The following is a 19,843-nucleotide window of genomic DNA, read 5'->3' as shown; positions in this document are numbered from 1 at the left end:
CATACTAGCATGCCAACTTTCTACAGCCTCTTTATTTCTTTCTTTACAATCCGTCAAGCAGCTCAGATATTTCCGCTTCACTCAGCTTTGGTCATTGCTTTCTTTAGAAGTTTGAGGCCACTCTAGCAGATCATTTGTCCCATATCCTGAGGCTCTTGCTAGGATATTGTCTGTTGTCCCTAAAGAGTAATACTGAGTCAATGAATTCTTGCTGACCTGGTCTTACTTTCTGTCTTCTTTGATTCAGCAGCCTCAAAATCTGTTCTCAGGGGGCATACTCACATAACTCTTACCAATACAACCTAGATAATTCTTCCAGATACTTTTAAATATAATCACTGGTCTCCCAGCCAAGTTATGCTGGGTCTTGACCCTAGTTATTGGCCTCCCAGCCTAAAGAGGAGACAGAGGCAACTTATGAAAGGAGCCTCTACATCTTTTAGCACAGGGATATTGCTAGCTCTTACTAGGAAAGAGTGGGCCACCTTTTCAGACTTCAAGGGCTTAGGGAAACCTTTAGAGCTAGCATCCTCAGAGGCACCCATTCACATGTTTTCACCCTATTTTTCAGGATCTCAAGTCTTTCCAACCAGGGTCCAAATTTTATCATAGTAGACCTGCTTTAGCTAAGCATTTAAACATCTCTGCGGTTCTTCAACTCTATTAGATTTTCTGTTGCTTAGCTGTGTTTGATGTTCCATTACAAACACAAACATGAGGTAAGAGTATGTTTGTAAGCTACCAAAGAGATCTCTCACTCTCACATTTATTCTTTAATTGTGTAACTTTTTGCTAATAGCCCTCAATTTCTCATTATCCTTTAGTAGAATGTCAATTTAACTTACCAGTAACCAGATAACTCTACTGCCTTTGTGGGCATTATTTCCATTGATATTTCAAATGTCTTAATTATCATACTTGCAAGGCATTCCCCACCATCAGGACATTTTCCCAGATTACTTCTGGTGAAATCTGTAATAATTACAGGAACTAACAGTACTCCACATACCACTAAGGATGGCTTCTTCATTGCCCACAAAGTGGTAAGTGAGCCAATCTCAGAACCCCATTATACCTGTTTTTTTGTGCTAGTTCAGGTTCTTAAAGAAGGAAACACCAAGATGGGATTAGACATTCAAGAGATGTATGTATTGTAGCAGGAATGCTTATGAGAAGAAATGGGTAGGGAATTAGAAAAGGCCAGGGAAGCTGTCAGTCCATTATGTGGGTCTAACTTCTGTGAAGGAAAGAGAGAAAGAAATATTAGGTTTCTAAAAGTCTTAGGCTACAGTGCAGTCCTAAGTTAGGTAAAGACACTGGAGAGTCATTGATCCAAATTCACCTGTGAATGAATCCCACATCTCCCAAAAATTGGCCCACAGTAGTATTCCTTACATATCCTGTCATTGACTAGTTGTGACCATAGAAACATGGCCTCAGCTTAAATACAGTAATGGATTTTCGAGTGCAGGAACTGGGCAAGTGATCAATTAGGATTTTTGAGATCTGAGAGGTTCATTTTCATGGCCACCACATTATACACCATCTGACCCAGCATTCCCACCCCTGGGTATTTAACCAAGAGAAATGAAACCATGTGTCTACACAAAGACTTGCTTGTGAATGTTTACAGAAACCTTATTCATCATGGCCCAAACATGGAATTGAGCAAATCCATTAACATAAATAAACAAATTATAGTACATCCATATAATGGAAATTACTCAGCAATAAAAAGGAACAAACTACTGATACCTTCAACAATACGATTACTTCAGAAGCAATATGCTAAATGAAAGAAACCAGACACAAAAGGCCACATACTATATGACTCTGTTTATATGACATTCCTGAAAAAGAGAAAATTATAATGACAAAAATCAGATCAATGTTTGCCAGTATTTGAGCAAAAGGATAGATTGTAAAGGGGCACAAGGGATCCTTTTGAAGTGATAGAAGAATTTTACCTGACTGAAGTGATGGTTAGATTCTTATATATGGTTCTCAAAACTCATCAAACTGTATACCTCAGAAGAGACTTTGCTACATATGAATTATGCTGCAGTAAATCTGACTTTAAAAATAAAAAAAACCTAAGCAACCTCAATTATAAATATTTTTAAAAGGCAATAAATATAAATTCATTTATGATCTAGATAATGGCATAATGAGATATTTAATTTACAATGGCTCTGATTAATATAATCAAAGAAATAAAGAGCTTGAGGAAATATTTTTTGTTTTTTTGTTTGTTTATTTGTTTTGAACAGAATCTCACTCTGTCACCCAGGCTGCAGTACAGTGGTGCGATCTTAGCTCACTATAACCTCCACCTCCCAGATTCAAGTGATTCTCTTTCCTCATCCTCTCGAGTAGCTGGGCCCACAGGTGTGCACCACTGTGCCTGGTTAATTTTTATATTTTTGGTAGAGACAAGGTTTCACTATGTTGGCCAAGCTGGTCTCAAACTCCTGTCCTCAAGTGATCCATCCACTTGACCTCCCAAAGTGCTGGGATTACAGGCATGAGCCACCAAGCCTGGTCGGACTTGGGGAATTTCTATGGAGAACTGAAAATTATACCAGAGAAATATATGGAAATGTAAGTGCTAAAAACACAATAGCTAAAAATAAAGTTTCACTGTATTGGTTTAATAACCAATTAGATACACTGAAGATAGAATTAGTAAGCTGGAGAATAGGTTAGAAGAAAGTATCTACCCTGAGACAGGGAAAAGCAAGAAAATGACATATATAGAAAAGAGCATATGAGATATAGGAGCTGGTTGTAAAGTCTATGAAAGGCTGTTGTCTCTCATCTAGTGTTGGGCCTAAAGTTACTGCAGTCAGAAAGGCCTGCAGTTAAAAAGGAAAGCTTGATGTCAAGTGGGAAATAGAGAACGAACTGGAATTTGCATATTTCTTGTACCTCCTCCCACATTAATGACATGACAACCCTACAGGAAAAGATGGTGCCCTATGCCATTGAGCTTCAAGGACACCTGGCCTGAGACTTCTAGCAAATTAAAAAAGAAATCTAGTGGGAACTTAAGAAGCTGTGGAACCAAATGATTTTTCTTATCAGTGAGATGATCCATTGATACATGACAACTTATATGAATTGCAACATTGCCTGGGCTCTACACTAACCTTCAAAAAATAATAGCTGCTGATTTGGTGGGCCAGAAGACCAGCAACACCATGTGTGAACTGAAACACTACCCAGCATCTTATACTAAACATCAGAGCAAATTAGTTTTTTCTATACTTCATGTTCCAAATCTTGTGGAGATGTCTCTTATGGCTAACTCTAACTTAAAAATGTGTAGACAAGGGAATCATGGGAAACATAGTTCTAATTTAGCTAAGTTAACATAGTACAAAACCACCAAAGATAGAAGGGGGAATAATGGAGTTAAAATGTTTTTAAGACTTGCATAATGTCCATAAAGTGATAAAAATACTAATTTTATTAAATTCTAATAAGTCAAATATGCTTGTTATAAACTCTAAGGTAACCACTAAAGAAGAATAAAAGAATATATATCAAGCTAATGAGTATCAATCTAATAGAAGAGGAAAAAAGGGAAGTAAAAATAGTTATTCAGTCCAAATGAAGATGAGAAAAATGAACATAAAATGTAAAAGCCAACAAATAATAAGCTAGTCTATTTAAACCCAAATATATTACTAAATGCATTAAATTAAACTTTAATTTCCAATTAAAAGACAAAGATTGTCAGATTGAATAAAGATTAAAATCTGCTAATATGCTGCTTTCAATATACCTAATATATGAAGCTCTTATCATTAATATAAAATATAAGAAAGACCCTGAATAATTTATAATAAATAAATATTACATATTAATATAAAATATAAGAAAGATTTAAATAAAAGATGGAAAAGCATATACCATGCATATAGTAGCCGATACAAAGGTGGTGTAGCTATACTAATATTGGACAAAATAAACTTTAAAGCAAGAAACAATACTAGAGCAAAAGATGGATATTTTCTGATGTAAGTGTTCGATTTACTAGGGTAATATAACAATTCTAAATTTATATGCACCAAATAAAATTAGCAGAACTAGTAGGTGACAGACAAATCCACAATCATGAGAGACTTGAATTCACCTTCTAGTGGTAGAAAAGTACATTCAAATATGCAAAATCAGTAACGATATAGAAAACTTAAACAACAAAACTAACAACTGATACTAATTGACATAAACAATATACCCAATAAGTGCGGAATACATATTATTTTCAAGTATGCATGGAGCATTTAAGAAAAGTGACCATATTATAAATGAAAAAACAAATTTCAACCCATTTCAAAGGTCTTAAATCATAAAGAGTAGGATCTTAATTGCAATTAAGGTGAAGTTGTTAAGATACAGATAGATCTTAATTGCAATTAAGGTGAAGTTGGTAAGATACAGAAAACTTTAAAATCCCTATATATTTGGAAATTATTCCTGATAAACCTGTGGATCAAGGTAGAAATCTCAAAGGAAGTTGAGAAATATTTTGAACTGAATTATATAGAAAACATTACATTTCAAAATTTGTACTAAAGCTGTGTTTATGGATAGACTTAATAGCGTTAAATAACCCCAAAACCTAAAATGCAATAAAAAAAATAAGAAAAAAAAAACATACACTTTTTGGAAGAATCACAAAACAAAATGTAAAAATTTAAAAAAACCCTTAAAGTCAAAAAAAAAAGCCTTAAATATAAGTCATGGAGAAATCTACAAACTTATTATCTAAATATCTATATTAGGAAGCTAGGAAGCCCTTCATTTGTAGGGCTTGTAGATTGTCTCCTTTTTCATTAAAAATATCATGGTCTCTTTAACAGGAATAAGAAAGTTGGGAGAAGAAGAAATTTGATAAAGCATAAAGACATGATGTGAACATGAGAATGGCCTGGTCATATGGAATAGTATAGCAGGGGTTTTATGTAGCTCTAGAGACATCCAGTAGTTTGAGCCCTTCATACCTAGAAACTCAGGCTTTGTGTCCCTCTTCAACCACTGTATCTCCCATTTATTTTCTAGGCCATTGATGCTTAATAGTTTAAATTACTGTATTCATTCAAAAAGATTTGGCAAGTGACCTCTGTGTCTCAAAAATTATTCAGGGTCTTGTAAAAAAAATACAGAAAAGCTATTCTAAACATAAACCATTTCTAAAATACGTTTCATTAATAAAATTTACTTTCTTTGGAGTTATTTAAAATACTAAGGAAATACAAGCTTATAATATTTTTGAAATTTTTAATGAATGAATTTTATTTCATTTATGCAGTTGAATTAAATGAAGAAAAGCACAAAGAACTAATAGGGAAAAAGGAGATGGAAATTTCAGAGTTAAATGCAAAGCTAAGAAATCAAGAAAAAGAAAAACAAAATGAAATAATCAAGCTACAACTAGAGGTAGGTGTTTAATAGTTTGCCAAACTTGAGGACACATCCCTTAAACTGTACTTTGATTGTTTTTCATCACTGTAAGATACATTTTAGGATTAGAAGCAATTCTGAGAGAGGACTTCACATAAGCTCATTCTCCATCAAATGATTTAAGTAATCACACACCATACAACTGTCATCTGCATTGCCTTTCAGCACTTGACTTGAAGATAGACTCTTCAGTTATTCAAAAGGTCCTGGTTTTTAGAGAGGATATTGCTTCCTCTGAGAACTTTTGTTCTTAGTATTTCCCACTTGACATCCAACTTTTCTTTTTAACTGCAGCCCTTTCTGACTGCAGCAACTGTAGGCCCAACACTAGATGAGAGACAACAGCCTTTCACAGACTTTATAACCAGTTCCTGTATCTCATATGGTCTTTTCTGTATATGTCATTTTCTTGCTTTTCCCTGTCTCAAGGTAGATATTTTCTTCTGACATATTCTCCAGCTTACCAATTCTATCTTCAGTGTAACTAATTGGCTATTAAACCAATACAGTGAAACTTTATTTTTAGCTATTGTGTTTTTAGCACTACATTTCCTTGACAGAAAATTCAGGGATTATCTGCATTTTACAGTAAATTCTATGCGTTTCATAATTCTACCATTCCAGCATGGGATGAATGTTTCTAATGCTTCTCATTATTCTCATCCCAGCAGAAATTTGTTGAACCCCAGTAAACCAACTAGAAATTTCTTTTGCTTTAATTCTCATAAGAAAGACAAATTTATTCCTAATATCTTTCTGGAAACATATATATGCCAGGGGCAAACAAGCCAAATTCCTAAAAAATATTTTTAAAGGGACTTCAAATAGGGCATCTCAAAGTCTGAGGCTCTAGCTCTTTGCTCAAATATCTTGAGTAGTTCATTTAACCAGATATCGTAATCTCAAATCTCAAAATTTGACAAAATACTTGTCCTTTAAATTTTTTTAGACTGTATCAATCTACCCTTACATCATTCTTCCGTCACTTCCCCCCCCACCCCAACTTTCATTTTACCTTGTGTTGTAAGAACTCACAGATCTTAGTTAAGATCGCATACTAGGCCAGGCGCGGTGGCTCACGCCTATAATCCCAACACTTTGGGAGGCCGAGGCGGGCGGATCACGAGGTCAAGAAATCGAGATCATTCTGGCCAACATGGTGAAACCTCGTCTCTACTAAAAATACGAAAAACTTAGCCGGGTGTGGTGGTGTGCGCCTGTAGTCCCAGCTATTTGGGAGGCTGAGGCAGGAGAATTGCTTGAACCCGGGAGGCAGAGGTTGCAATGAGCCGAGGTCGCGCCACTGCACTCCAACCTGGCGCGTGGTGACAGAGTGAGACTCTGTCTCAAAAAAAAAAAGAAAACAAAAAAAGATCGCGTACTACTCATATTCCCGAAACTCTGGAATCCCTGGGGTACTTGATGAAGCACCATGTGTAATCATTGGGCAGAAAGAGAGCTGATGTGGAATTTAGATGCCCTTTGTTGCTGCTGCTGCTGCCATCTGGCCAAGTGTACCACAAACCACAAGACAGATTGAATGGCCGACTGAAATTAATGGGCATGGTTTCAGGATCTACCACCAACTTCTAATCCTCCTCTGTTTGGAAATTTGCATTTTGTTTGCCATTTGGGCCTTATCACTGGTCTATTATTTAACTAGTATACAGAGCTTCTTGTTATCTGTCTTTATTGTACCTAACCATTTCTCTCCTCAAACCAGAATATAACCTCAGAGCTTATTCTTAGTCCTCAGAGAGGCTATATTAACTAAATCTGAAGTTAAAATGGAATATTGTGCAAAAATGAAAAATTTGGCCTGTAAGAATGGCCTATGAGAATTTTTTAAACCTGATTCAGGTTAATTCAAACCAGCAAGAGTTCAAACTAAATCGACAAGATGGTATTCAAATTCTCCTGTTCAGCCTCAAAGTTCCTGCAGAAAAATATGTGAGGTTTTCTCCTATTGATTACATTTTCTTTATAATATATTCATTTTAATGTAAAAATGTTTTTACCTATCTTTAAGTTAAACTAGATTCTCTGCCCTAGCTGCACTATAGAATCATGGTTTAAGAAAAAAATGATGCCAGCTACACACCAGAATCTCTATAGTGTCAGCCATTTGGTCCAAAGGAAAAAAAAAACCTACCCAGGTAATTTTACCATGCAATCAGGGTTAATCTTGATGTGTGCCCTTTGCTCTTTCTGAAAAATTGTTTCTTAAAGCAAGATTTTTCTATTGTCTGTTATTACAGAGAATACACCTAAATTACAGCTTGCATGTCAAAAGATATCATGGATTATGAAACAATTGTTTCTAGTTGTCTAGAGTTTCAATAACTTTCTTTTTAAATTTGATTCAGTATGATGCCAAACTAGCAAGAGTTCAGACTAAATCAAAATCATATCCAGATTCTACTGTTTTGCCACAGAGTATCTACAGAAGGGTATGTGAGTTTTTCTCCCATGGTTTGTTGCTTAAGAAAATTTTGTAAGCGTGTTTCTAATTCTTATTAACAATATAAGGTTTTTTTAATACCAATTTGTAGCAGAAGTGTATTTCATTATTATTTTGTTGTTCCTTGTACTAAATTTTATTTTTGAATTGTAATAACAAATTTTTTGTTTCATTTAGAAACTCCAACATTTTCAAGAAGAAAAAAACAAAGAGATTGCAATTCTTCGTAATACCATTCGCGATTTAGAGCAACGCCTTTCTGTTGGCAAAGATTCTCACCTTAAGCGTAGACGGTTTTGAGCTTAGCAGTAAATTCATTAATTGGTATTTTACTTAAAAGCAACTGAAAACTTCACTTCTAATTTCAACATATGCATACAGCCTACATCACAAAAAGAGTCAGCTTTAAGGTTTTTATTGAATTTATTTGGACAAATCCATACTGTATCCAATTGTGTACTGCATTCTTGCTTAATAGTATTAACCATAAAGGAGGTCAGGTTTAAAGGGTTTAGTTTACCTATTAAACCATCATTGACTATGGAAATACTTACCAAGCAATACAGAGACAGACAATATTCTTTATCTTTCCCTTATATCTTTCAAGACAGCCAGTCAAGTTTTAGAAGAGTGTGATACAATGTTAGAGAAAGAAGGATACAAAGGTATTCATGTGTGATAGTAAAAGCAAGATATGAGTCTTCGATATCAAAAAAGATAAATGGACATTTAAAATATGTATGCTTTTTTAGCAAAATATTCATGTGTTAAGTATTTCTCGATCTTAAAATACAAAATCTGCTTCTTTCTTTAGATTTAGTTAAAAATGTAAGATTGAAAAGACAAGGATAATATTGTTTGAGAGATAAGTAAAAAAAAAAAAAAAATGGAAAGCATGTCTTCGTTTTTCTTCCTCCGTTCTAAATTGCTAACTATCCAACAGAAACCCCTAGGTCATAGTTTATGTTTCTGTTCTCATCAAAGCAAGTAGAACACTGGAAAAAGAAAAAAAAAGACATATTAACCAAAAGCTGCAATCACCTTTCAGTTGCCCCATTATAAAAAATATGGTTTGAGTCAGTATTTCTATGACATAAAATTTAAAATCTGGAAGCCAATCCAGTAGATTTCTTCATTTTTGCACAAATCCAATTTCTATTTTTGGTTCACTAATTTGGGGATTTATAAAAATGATGGATATGAAATTGTGTCTAGACTGACTTAGGGAGTATGTCTTATTTTAAAAATTTAGTTTGAAGAGCATTCTCACTTTTTTGCCTTATTCTTTCAGCTTCAATTGGTACTGGCTTCTGTGGGTATAAGCTGCTGACTTGTCTGTCAGGCAGCTGGAGGCAAACGTCACTGACAAGATTCAGTTATATTCTCCTCTGCCCGAAGTCCCTGTCAGCTACATAAAGATGGGAGGTTTTCTTTACACTGTCAGGTGATTGCAGACCCCGTTTTTTCAAATATCAGATGTCGACAATGTCAGCATCAGCTCCTAGGAGCCAACTCTGAATCTTTGGGCAATTTTCAGAGTAATTGATTTATACATCTCCTTTGTCAGAGCTTGTTTCGTGGATGTTGTAAACCTTCACTTCCTGGCATATATCAGTTCTCTGGGTGACCCTGCCTATGTTGACCCTTGTGCTTATGGTGGTGATAAAGGTCTAAAGGAGTGAGATGAGTAGGAGCATCTGGTGCTCCTGGTTGCTGATTCTTTGAAAGCTCACTGCTGCCAAGGTGCTGATGTCTATGATTGTGATGATGCTTATGATGGTGATGGGGCTGTGGAGCTTCAGTTGTTTTATTCACAGTAGCCAAAGATACATTTTTACAAAAGTCTTCATCATTGAGAGTCTGGAAAAAATTTATAAATCACATATTAACAAGTTTATAGAGATAGAAATACTACAAAATAATTTGTAGACCTAAGGTATGTGAAATTCTAACTAGCTAATTAGAATAGAGTTGGCTTTATATTATATTAATGAGTAAAGAGTCTGATGTTAGTCTTAACACCTAGACATTTTATTAAAGGCTTAAAAAGAAAGCCAAACCACTGTACTTATATTTGCAGAAGCAAATAAAGTAAACTGGCAAAAGGAACATAGATTGCAGGAAAGTCAATCTAATATCAAATCCTAAATTCAGTTGACCTAGGCCAGGCATGGTAGCCCACACCTGTAATCCCAGCACTTTCAGAGGCCAAGTTTGGCAGATTGCTTGGGCTCAGGAGTTTGAGACCAGCCTGGGTTACATGGCAGACTCGGTCTCTACAAAATACACAAAAATTAGTTAGGTGTGGTGGTGCATGCCTGTAGTACCAGCTACTTGGGAGGCTGAGATGAGAGGATCACTTGAGCCTGCAAGGTGGAGGTTGCAGTGAGCTGAGATGGTGCCACTGCACTCCAGCCTGCTGACAGAGTCAGACTTTGTCTCAAAAAATAAAAATAAAAAAAATCAATTGATCTATATGGAAATTTCTGTACCTAGGTCAACAGCGCATCTTATGTAATATTGTATGATACTATAATCTAGTATTAATTTATCTCTGATAATTCAAAAATGCTAATAAACATTGCTCAAGTGTGTTAGTTTTTCATACTTCATCCTATGCCAGGAAAAGTTTTGAACTTCACCAAAGCTTTGCTAATGTCTCCCTACTATAAGGCTGTCAGCTGAAAGTAGCGAATTACTGCCCTACTCCCATTGACCATAATATCCATTCTGCAAAATCCTAGTTCTTTAATTTACTGGAAGTCTTTATTGTTTTGTGGTACCTACCAGTCAGGGACTCAAAGCCTGTAGATACAGAAATGTAACATTAAACCTCAACCTAAGGCTAATTTGTAAACAAATTTACAAAATCAACTTAGAACCCAAAAACTCGCTAAGTGATATGGTTTTGATGTTTTGAAGGTTTTAAGAGGTTATAAATTCCATTAAATTTAAGATACAACTACTAAGTGGCACTTTATTTGGTTATTTATGAATTACTTCTACATTAGAAGCTAAGAGTGTTTGCTTAGAAACTTATAAACAATTTGATGTATGTTTAAATATACTGCATAATGTTCAAAGTGTTCAAGGTTTAAACAAACACAAATACCTGTGGTAGTAGTCTAATCTCAAAAACACATTACTGTATTTTACTGATCATGTGATACATATTTCTTTAGATTTTAATATCTCTGAAATTAGAATATACCATACTATTGGTGTTTTCTTACTGTACCCTATTTTAATTAGCAGCATTTTTTTCTAAATAGTACATAAGACAATGTGTCCTATAATTAATGGTATCTAGGAGACAATGAAATAGAAAAACTCCAATTTGATTTGGCATATCAGATACTAATAGTGTCTGATCTGTAATTCATATTCACAGATAATTTACACATTTTAAGCATATTGTGGTAACTGTTTCTGCCTTTTTTCAGTTTAATTGGGTATATCTATAACTATCAGGCATTTGCACAAATGAGAAATACAGAAATAATCCCAAAATATGAGGAATCATTATAGTATTTATTAAATGCTTAGTATAGGTTGAGTTAGTACTTTTCTATCATTACTCTTAGTATTTTCTTCCACTACTTCAGTCTCCTCGTCTTTAAAAGTACCACTACTTTTCAAAAATAACCCGCATAAGATCATTATAAAGGTTAAAATGTGAAACTTACATAACTAGAGTAACTTGTTGTACTCCTTTAAATTAATTAATTAGATAATTTGTTAAAAATTAGAGATGGCTTTCTTTAGAGCTGAGGAAAAATCTGAAGGAAATACAATTTACAGATAAAACTAGAATTGTTTTCAAACCTAAGTTCAAGTTTTGGCAATCTGACCTATCAATGAAACAGTTTAGAATTATTTTTCATTTTTATATGAAGGAAAACAAGTCTAGTTAATACAAACTAAAATAAATTCTTTGAGTGCCTTTTTTATTTAAAAAGATTTAAGGCCAGGAGTGGTGGCTCACGCCTGTAAGCCCAGCATTTTGAGAGGCTAAGAAGGGCAGATCACGAGGTCAAGAGATCGAGACCATCCCGGCCAACATGGTGAAACCCTGTCTGTACTAAAAATACAAAAATTAGCTGTGTGTGGTGGCATACACCTGTAGTCCCAGCTACTCTGGGGGCTGAGGCAGGAGAATTGCTTGAACCCGGGAGGCAGAGGTTGCAGTGAGCCGAGATCACACCACTGTACTCCAGCCTGGCGCCTAGTGACAGAGCGAGACTGTCTCAAAAAAAAAAATTTTTTTTAATATAGTTCTTGTTATAACAAAGAAAAAATATTTTCATAGCTTTTAGGAAATAAATACCAGTAATGAGTAGAAAACTTATTCCATTTTGAAGTAAACTCAGACTGCAGATGGGCAGACAGTGGAAGAGCTTCAGGAAAAATCTGATAAATAGTCTTGCATCCTCAAAAAATTAAGTAGTTTCTGGCCCCAGTTCCATTCCAAGTAATACTGTGGGTAAACTTTGCTATTACCATCTTCTTGTGCTGACATGTTCAGGATACTACAATAATATTATTTTGTTTGTTGACTAAATTCTTTGAGCACTTATGCTCATGCAACATCATTTGGTGGTAATTGAAATATGATCTACATTGATTTTTAATTTATAAAGCACTTCTAGATAAAAGCAGCAACATCAATCTTCAGAAAATGTTTTAAAGTAGAGGTTAGATGACAGGATATATTTAATTATAAAAATTATTGTTATTTACTTTTAATACACCTGCAAAAGCATTGACTAATTTATCCTAATTTATCATGAAACACTAACTTGTTTAGATAGCTCTTAAAAGATTTCCTCTTTTCTCCCCAGAAAAATAATTCAGAAAAATACCGTGAGAGGGCAGTTTCCACATTTCTTTTCACAGTAAGCAATCTTAATGGCTTCTTCTACATATGGGAAAGTTAGGAAGGAAAAAGGCAAACCAAGATGATATACAAGACGGCCACATCTAAGAAAAAGGACAAATACAATGTCATTATAATATTTTCTGTATCATGATCTTACCCAAACACAGTCTGGGATAGGTATTAAAGGTTTAATGGTCTTATAACTAAGACCCTTTCAGGCCTTCACTAAATTTCTTTGGATGAGAGCTACAAATGAGCTCCCAGCAACTGCATACCGGGTCAGGTCATAGCAACACAACAATTAGTCTAATACTAGCATTTTGAAATGTTAAAGATCTGTCACCAAATAATATCAAAACTAGTTATCATTGTTACTTGATCAAATATAATTTTGTGACTGACTTATAAATTCTACCAGTGCCCAAACCACTAATTTATAAATTAGGCTCTGAAAATCACATGAGCTTCTCAGTACTGCTATGGCAGCACAAATCGGACACAAGAAATCAAGACATAACAAAAAGATCTCCAAGCCAGTTCAGAAATTCAGGTATGTAGCCTTCAAATTATTACTTAGATTAAAATTAATTAATTAGAGGATATGGTTATTCATTTGCAAAAGACTTAGGTTAGAATTGTACAGGATATACAAATTGGTCATTCTTTTTATTTAACCAGAATGCCAATTTATGGGAAAAAATGCAATCAACTTTCTGTATTTTCCTACTGGAATGGTGAACTCTTTTACATGCCTTACTTTTAAGAAAGATATTTCAAAAATAGAAGTCATTCCAAAAAATGTAAATGTAAATAAAGAGTTTATAAACTATTTGGCAATAAACAAAGGCAAATGAAATGTCTTATTTTAAATCACTTGCTATTAAATACAAAACAAAAAAAATCAAGTGAAGAGATTCGTGGAAAATCTAGAGAAGTGGTTACGGCAAAGTAACCTGTGATAATAATTATGGATATGAGATAAATATACCGAGGATTAAGAACCCATAGAATTTGATGATTGACCTGAGATGGGAGTGTACATTCAGTAATACATTCTTTTTACACAGGTTTCTGAAGGGGTAGATGGCAGCAAGCCTGCCATACATGATGGTTTTTGTGATGTCCTGCAATATAGTGGATGATGACTGGGAATGCAGGGTCAGAAAATTATAGGATTATATGCCCTAGTGGTTGGCTGCATCTCCCTCCAATAGGTTGCTATATATAAATCGCACAAAGATGAAAGTATAAGTATGTTTTAGGAGAAGATAATCAATACAGATTTGAATAATTGAATTTAAGATGTTGGTGAATGTATCTATGAAGTAGATATACTAGTCCGGAGTTCAGTCATTGTATTTCAGCTTTGTATATATATTTGGGATCATCCTAATATATGTTGTAATTGTAATCAAGGGATAGATGAGATTGCTCAGGTAAAAAGTGCAGAGCGTGAATAGAAGGAAATTTATATAGTCCTGAATAACACAAACACATACAGAATAAACCAAGGAAGAATGTGGGAGGAAGAAAAACAGGGAAGTAGAAGAGGAAGTATGGAAGAAACAGAAGAGGAGGGATATGGGCAAAACCAGCAGGGTATAGTGTCATAGAAATTTTTTTAAATGAGAGTGTTTTCAAAAATAAGGAGTAATTTTTACTCCTGAATGTTACAGAGAGATTATGTGAGATGAAGGCTGAAATATGGCATTGTATTTAACAGCAAAGAAGGTTGTTATGTGTGGTGGGAAGTAAATAAATAGATACAAAACAGGTATTTTTAAATTTGGGATGTGTTTGTGTGTATGTACAAACCTGTCATATATGAGGAAGTCATCTTTGTTTCCATTTAAAAGAGTCCAGACATCTGGTTGGTTTTCTTCTTGCTGATAAACAGGAATATGCTCTGAAACCTGATTCTTAAGATGTGTGTATCTTAACTGAGAAGAGAGTCCTTGATGATTAACAATAATATAAGAAATATTAGAATATCCTTCTTTCTCCAGTTTTACTCGTAGGTCTTCCAATCTAAAATATTTGGAAAGAAACATATAAAATAAATAACCTCACATAATTTGATTAGTGCTTTTTCTCCCCCTTCCTTATTTTTCTATGTGAAACTATCCTTATTTTTAACTAACTCATACTATACCCATTCTTTATATTGTGGTAAAAGATTTTGAAATTTTCGTTTTTAGAATTACTTTAAAAACGTGCTTAGTTAAAACCTTATGCTTACACAAACAGTGGCTCATTTAGTTCTCAAATTAGCACAATGAAGTGTATATATTTTAAATGCATCTTTTAGATAGAATGGATTCAACCAACCACAGATCAAAAATGGTTGGAAAAAAAAAGATGGCTCCATCTACAGTAATGAACATGTAGACTTTTTTCCTTGTCATTATTCACTAAACAATACAATATAAAAATAACATATAGCATTTACATTGTTTTATGTATTATAAGTAATCTAGAGAGGATTTAAAACATATGAAAGTATGTGCATAGGTTATGTGGAAATACGACGCCATTTTATATAAGGGATTTGAGCATCCATAGATTTTGGAGTATGAGGGGGATCCTGGAACCAATCCTGCACAGATACCACTGGACGACTGTAAAGAGAATTCTACCCAATGAGTATTTGGTGAATAACTCAACAAGTATCTTTGATATTTATTTGTTAAATAACCCAACACCTTTGATAGCAAGTCTAGTGTTCTTTCTACTCTGACCAGTCTCCTCTGCTTCTTGTATTGAAGTAACTGTTCTATTTGTGGAAGTATATTTTAGAACATTTTCATCATACAAGTAATACATATTTAGTAGGAAGTCATAAAATATGGGTTCACAAAAAGAAGAAAAACTTTCCGTAACCCTAGGAAACCCACTGTAAACATTTTGGTGTATATCATCCTAGTTTCTCTCTTCTAATTTGTTCTATGCAGACACATAGAGTTTTTCCAAAAACTGTGATTTAATACATTGTGTTCACTTTTATTTTATTTTATAGCTATATGCATGTGTGTATTTCATAGCTTTCCCCTTAAGATATTTTAAGTCACAGAAAGACTGTCTTACCTAGATGCCTGCAGAATGCACAGGTATCAGCTGGCTTGAAGAAGAGCAACCACAGTCACTGAACCACTGGAGTTCAGCATTGGATCTTGATCTCTTATGCTCCAGGCTGGGGGATGCTTACATGAGGAGCTTTGGTCCTGGCTCTCTGTTCCTCCTGAGGGGAGGAGACAGAGAGCCAGGGCAAGCCCCAGGCTTCTCCACATTGCTGGGGTTGTCCTGTAAAAGAGACAACCTGTCACTCTTCTTCATAGATAACTTCACAGGCCTAACTATTAATTTTTACAAATCCAGCAGACATAATTCTACTTCCTAAAACTACCTAGCCCATTAATTCTGGTTCCAGAAACTTATGGAAATCTGCCTCATCAGGCAGCCAAGAACTTCCCTGGGAAAAGATATGTGTTTAGAAAAATGTTCAGACTGTGGCTTATATAACCATGTCTGTGACTTACATAACATTCTGCAAACACAACCTGACTTTTGGTTGAGACACACCAAGTTCTAACTGCTCTTTCTATTCTCTAAAAAAGGGGGGGGGGGGGAACAATAGAGGATTCTGCCCAGAAATGAAAAGAGCCAGCAAAAAAAGAACCCAGAAAGAAAGGTGATGGCAGAGAGAAGAGTATACCAACCACATGAATGTGGCTCATGTCGGGCCCTTAGCTCTTCAGGTTCAAACATTCTGTATGTATAAGTCTCTTGGGTATGGCTGGCTCCCTTTTGTTTCTCTTTTATTATTTTTATTTCCTCTACCCGTTTTCTAAATCTATTCTATGAAAAAAAAAAATTTTATCAGACTCAAAAAATATTTACTAAACTCTAAAAGAATAAAGTATCAGAAAACACAGTTTCTACTTACACAAACCCTTCCAACGGACTTGCTTCCTTTCTCTTTGCTTTGCTCTGGCAGCTCCACAAAACCACAGTGACACACTCGTATTTATAGTCCTGTTGTTTACCTCACCCCTCAGCTATAGTCCAAAGTTCAATGCTCACTCTTGCAGTGACCTTGCAAGCAGAGCAAACCCTTGAACTGATTGTTATCAACTTAAAAGAAAGTAGCAAGTGCTGCCAGGCATGATATGGGGAAAACATTTCGACAATTTCCAATTTATTCCCTATCCTTTTCAGTCACCCCAGTATCTAGGATTTAATGGTACAGTCGGGGGCGGGAGGAAGGGCTAAGGGTAAACAGGGCCTCCACATCTCCTTCTTTCCCAAACTGTAATAAGGAAAAATATTTGCTGAGCCAGCGAATTATGCTGCTGCTTTAAAAAAGGAAAAAGAAAACATTTTTTTCCTTTTACTTTGTTTCTTTTGCAGTGATGAGGTGCTAGCTTAGCCCACACTGTGTGATCCTATATGGTATCTCCCAGGACCACGGCTCTTTTCTTTTTAATTTAAGGAAATAGAAAAATAGACTTCCTATCTGAGGGAAATCAGGGCTTATTTTTATTGTCACAGAATTCGTACTTCCTGGAAGACCTATGCATCCCACAGAATTTTTTGAGACTCTAATATAAAATATTTACAAATGTAAGTACCATAAAAATAAAAATTAATGGTAGTAGTTGGACATGGAAAATGCATGGAAATTCCAAGGTGTACAAATTAAATAGATAATTCATACTATTTCAGAAGCAGGTAAATTATTTCCAGTAATGCTTGTAAGTTGGCACACCAATGGTGGGTGAAGTAACGAGCAATGTGAAATGATGTCATTCCTAGATAGCAACGGTTTTCGAGTAGGCCTTGCTTTTGTCATCAAGTTTTTTTTCCAAATAACCCCCTACTGATTGCTATATGCTGAATACTGTAGTACAAGATGCAGGAAATACAGAGACTCATGTTATCCTTCCTTTCAAGAAACTTCGTATCAAATTAGGAGGTTACCATTTGAAATCCAAGTTCTCTTTACTTTCCCTGAGATGTTATTTGCCTTTTGGGGTCCCAGATCTATTTGAGAATCCAGTTAAAATGCACATATACATATTCGTTTTTTAAAAGAATCTCAAAAAAAAGAAAACTTTGTACAAAGCAGATAGTCCCCACTGTAGTTCATTTCCTTGACAAATCTAAGTAGTCATATTGGTCTATCTGCAGCCAGACAGCAAGTGCTTCACTATCTCCCCCTTTCTTCACATGTGGGCTTAGCAGGAACCACCTGATCAAAAAGAATTTCTTCCAAGTGTTCAGTGGTTCCAAAAGAAAGTGCCAAAGAGTGTGTGTGTTGAGGCCAGTGTATGCCTAAAACCCCCAGGTGGCAAAAGGAGAAGATGAGGAGCTTGTAATGTTTGAAATGAATTTCTCTTTAGAGGGTATGGTGGCTCATGCCTATAATCTCAGCTACTCAAGAAGTTTAGATGGGATCACCTGCACCCAGGAGTTCGAGGCTGCAATGAGCTATGACTGTGATGCAGGATTTTTTGCATCTTAGCTCAACTAAAATCCAGGTTCTTGTCTCACAATCAGAAAAAATAAGGCACGAAGACACATTGGAAGGCGAGGAGAGTGAAATTTATTAAAAGAAAGCTCTCAGAAAAAAAAAATCGGGGGGTCCTGCCAACAGGCTTGCACGTCATAGATTGAATACCAGGCCACCACACAGGAGCTGAAGAGACCAGGATCCTCCCCACTGCATGAGGCGACAATTCCCAGTGGCTCCATCCCATTCTCTCAGTACACATGGGTGCCCCAGTCTGTTGTGGCATCTTTAAGCAAGCCCCCTGAACACAATGACCTGGATGGCATTTTGCTTTCTTTTGTCTCTATCAATTGCACCACTACACTTCAGCCTGGGTGACAGAGTAAGACTACGTGCCTAAAAAATTAAAGTAGTACTAATAATAATAAAGAAATTGATCCATTCCCAGCAGTCTCTTCTGTGCCGGGCAACATGGGTCCAGTCAGCATTTTCAAAAAAGCAGAATTTCCAAACAAACATTAATTTGGTATTATACCAAATTACATTAAATCAAATCAAATGAACATTTGTTGGCTGCTTATGCTAGGCACAATGCTAAATGTTGGGACTATAGAGATTTAAAAATAAAAACAAAAAAAGGGCATTTTTTGTTTTCAGAGACCTCATAATCTGATAGGGTAGACAGACAAGTAAGAAAAAAAAAAAAAACAGTGTAAAGCTTGATCCCCTCTAGGGTGTCTGTAAGCACAAGATTCTGTTGGAAATTTGGAAATGAAAACAGGATCATTGAACCAAGCCTGGAGACAGGATCAGTATAAGGTTGGTGCACTTTCCAGCAAGTTCAACATGCATTATCTTGGATTTTACATTCCACCTACAGAATACTAAGCAAACCTGACCATAGCATTGCCTAGACAAAAGGTGTCCAATCTTTTGGCTTCCCTGGGCCACATTGAAAGAATTGTCTTGGGCCACACATAAAATACACTAGCACTAACAATAGCTGATGAGCTAAAAAAAAAATTAAAAATTCACAAAAGAATCTCATAATGTTTCAAGAAAGTTTATTAATTTGTGTTGGGCAGCATTCAAAGTCATCTTGGGCCATATGCAGCGAATTGGACAAGCTTGCCCTAGACACTTATTTTTAGGCACTTATTTTGATTGTTTCGATCTTTATGGATGATTAAAATCTCCTGATAGATTGTTCTAGCCACCACCACATAATCAAACATTAAGATTATTGGGAATGGGCATGATGGCTCACACCTGTAATCCCAGCACTTTGGGAGCCCAAGGCAGGTGGATCACTTTAGGTCGGGAGTTCGATTCCAGCCTGGCCAACATTGTGAAGCTCTGTCTCTACTAAAAATACAAAAATTAGCCAGATGTGGTGGCATACACCTGTAATCCCAGCTACTCAGGAGGCTAACACAGGAGAATCACTTGAACCCAGGAGACAGAGGTTGTAGTGAGCCAAGATCTCACCACCGCACTCCAGCCTACGTGACAGAGTGAGATTCTG

The 19,843-nt window shown here is 35.4% G+C and overlaps 2 protein-coding genes across 5 annotated transcripts in view; one reads left to right on the top strand and one right to left on the bottom strand.

Annotated features, from left to right (window-relative positions):
- Nucleotides 1-9,791, top strand: part of CCDC152 (coiled-coil domain containing 152) — a 70,895-nt gene extending 61,104 nt beyond the window's left edge. For 2 of the 4 annotated variants that reach the window (XM_078365535.1, XM_078365534.1), the window contains 3 exons: nt 5,318-5,445; nt 7,836-7,919; nt 8,108-8,239. In XM_078365535.1, the coding sequence (XP_078221661.1) occupies nt 5,318-5,445; nt 7,836-7,919; nt 8,108-8,230 (335 nt within the window). In that variant the 3' untranslated portion in view covers nt 8,231-8,239. Of the gene's footprint in view, nt 1-5,317; nt 5,446-7,835; nt 7,920-8,107 lie in introns of all 4 variants that reach the window. The other 2 variants (XM_017969935.4, XM_078365536.1) reach the window with 2 other exon arrangements.
- SELENOP (selenoprotein P) lies at nt 8,330-16,837 on the bottom strand. The gene is made up of 5 exons (NM_001199928.1): nt 16,753-16,837; nt 15,894-16,109; nt 14,625-14,837; nt 12,793-12,910; nt 8,330-9,790 (listed from the first exon to the last, which is right to left on the bottom strand). Exons 2-5 carry the CDS (start codon nt 16,094-16,096, stop codon nt 9,179-9,181), a joined length of 1,146 nt encoding a protein of 381 aa, NP_001186857.1. The 5' UTR covers nt 16,097-16,109; nt 16,753-16,837; the 3' UTR covers nt 8,330-9,178.
- Nucleotides 16,838-19,843: the final 3,006 nt, after the last annotated feature.

This window comes from Callithrix jacchus, chromosome 2 (assembly GCF_049354715.1).
Source record: "Callithrix jacchus isolate 240 chromosome 2, calJac240_pri, whole genome shotgun sequence".
In the NCBI taxonomy this organism is placed as follows: domain Eukaryota; kingdom Metazoa; phylum Chordata; class Mammalia; order Primates; family Cebidae; genus Callithrix; species Callithrix jacchus.
The sequence above is the reverse complement of the archived record's forward strand: the minus strand, read 5'-3'. Positions and strand labels throughout refer to the sequence as shown.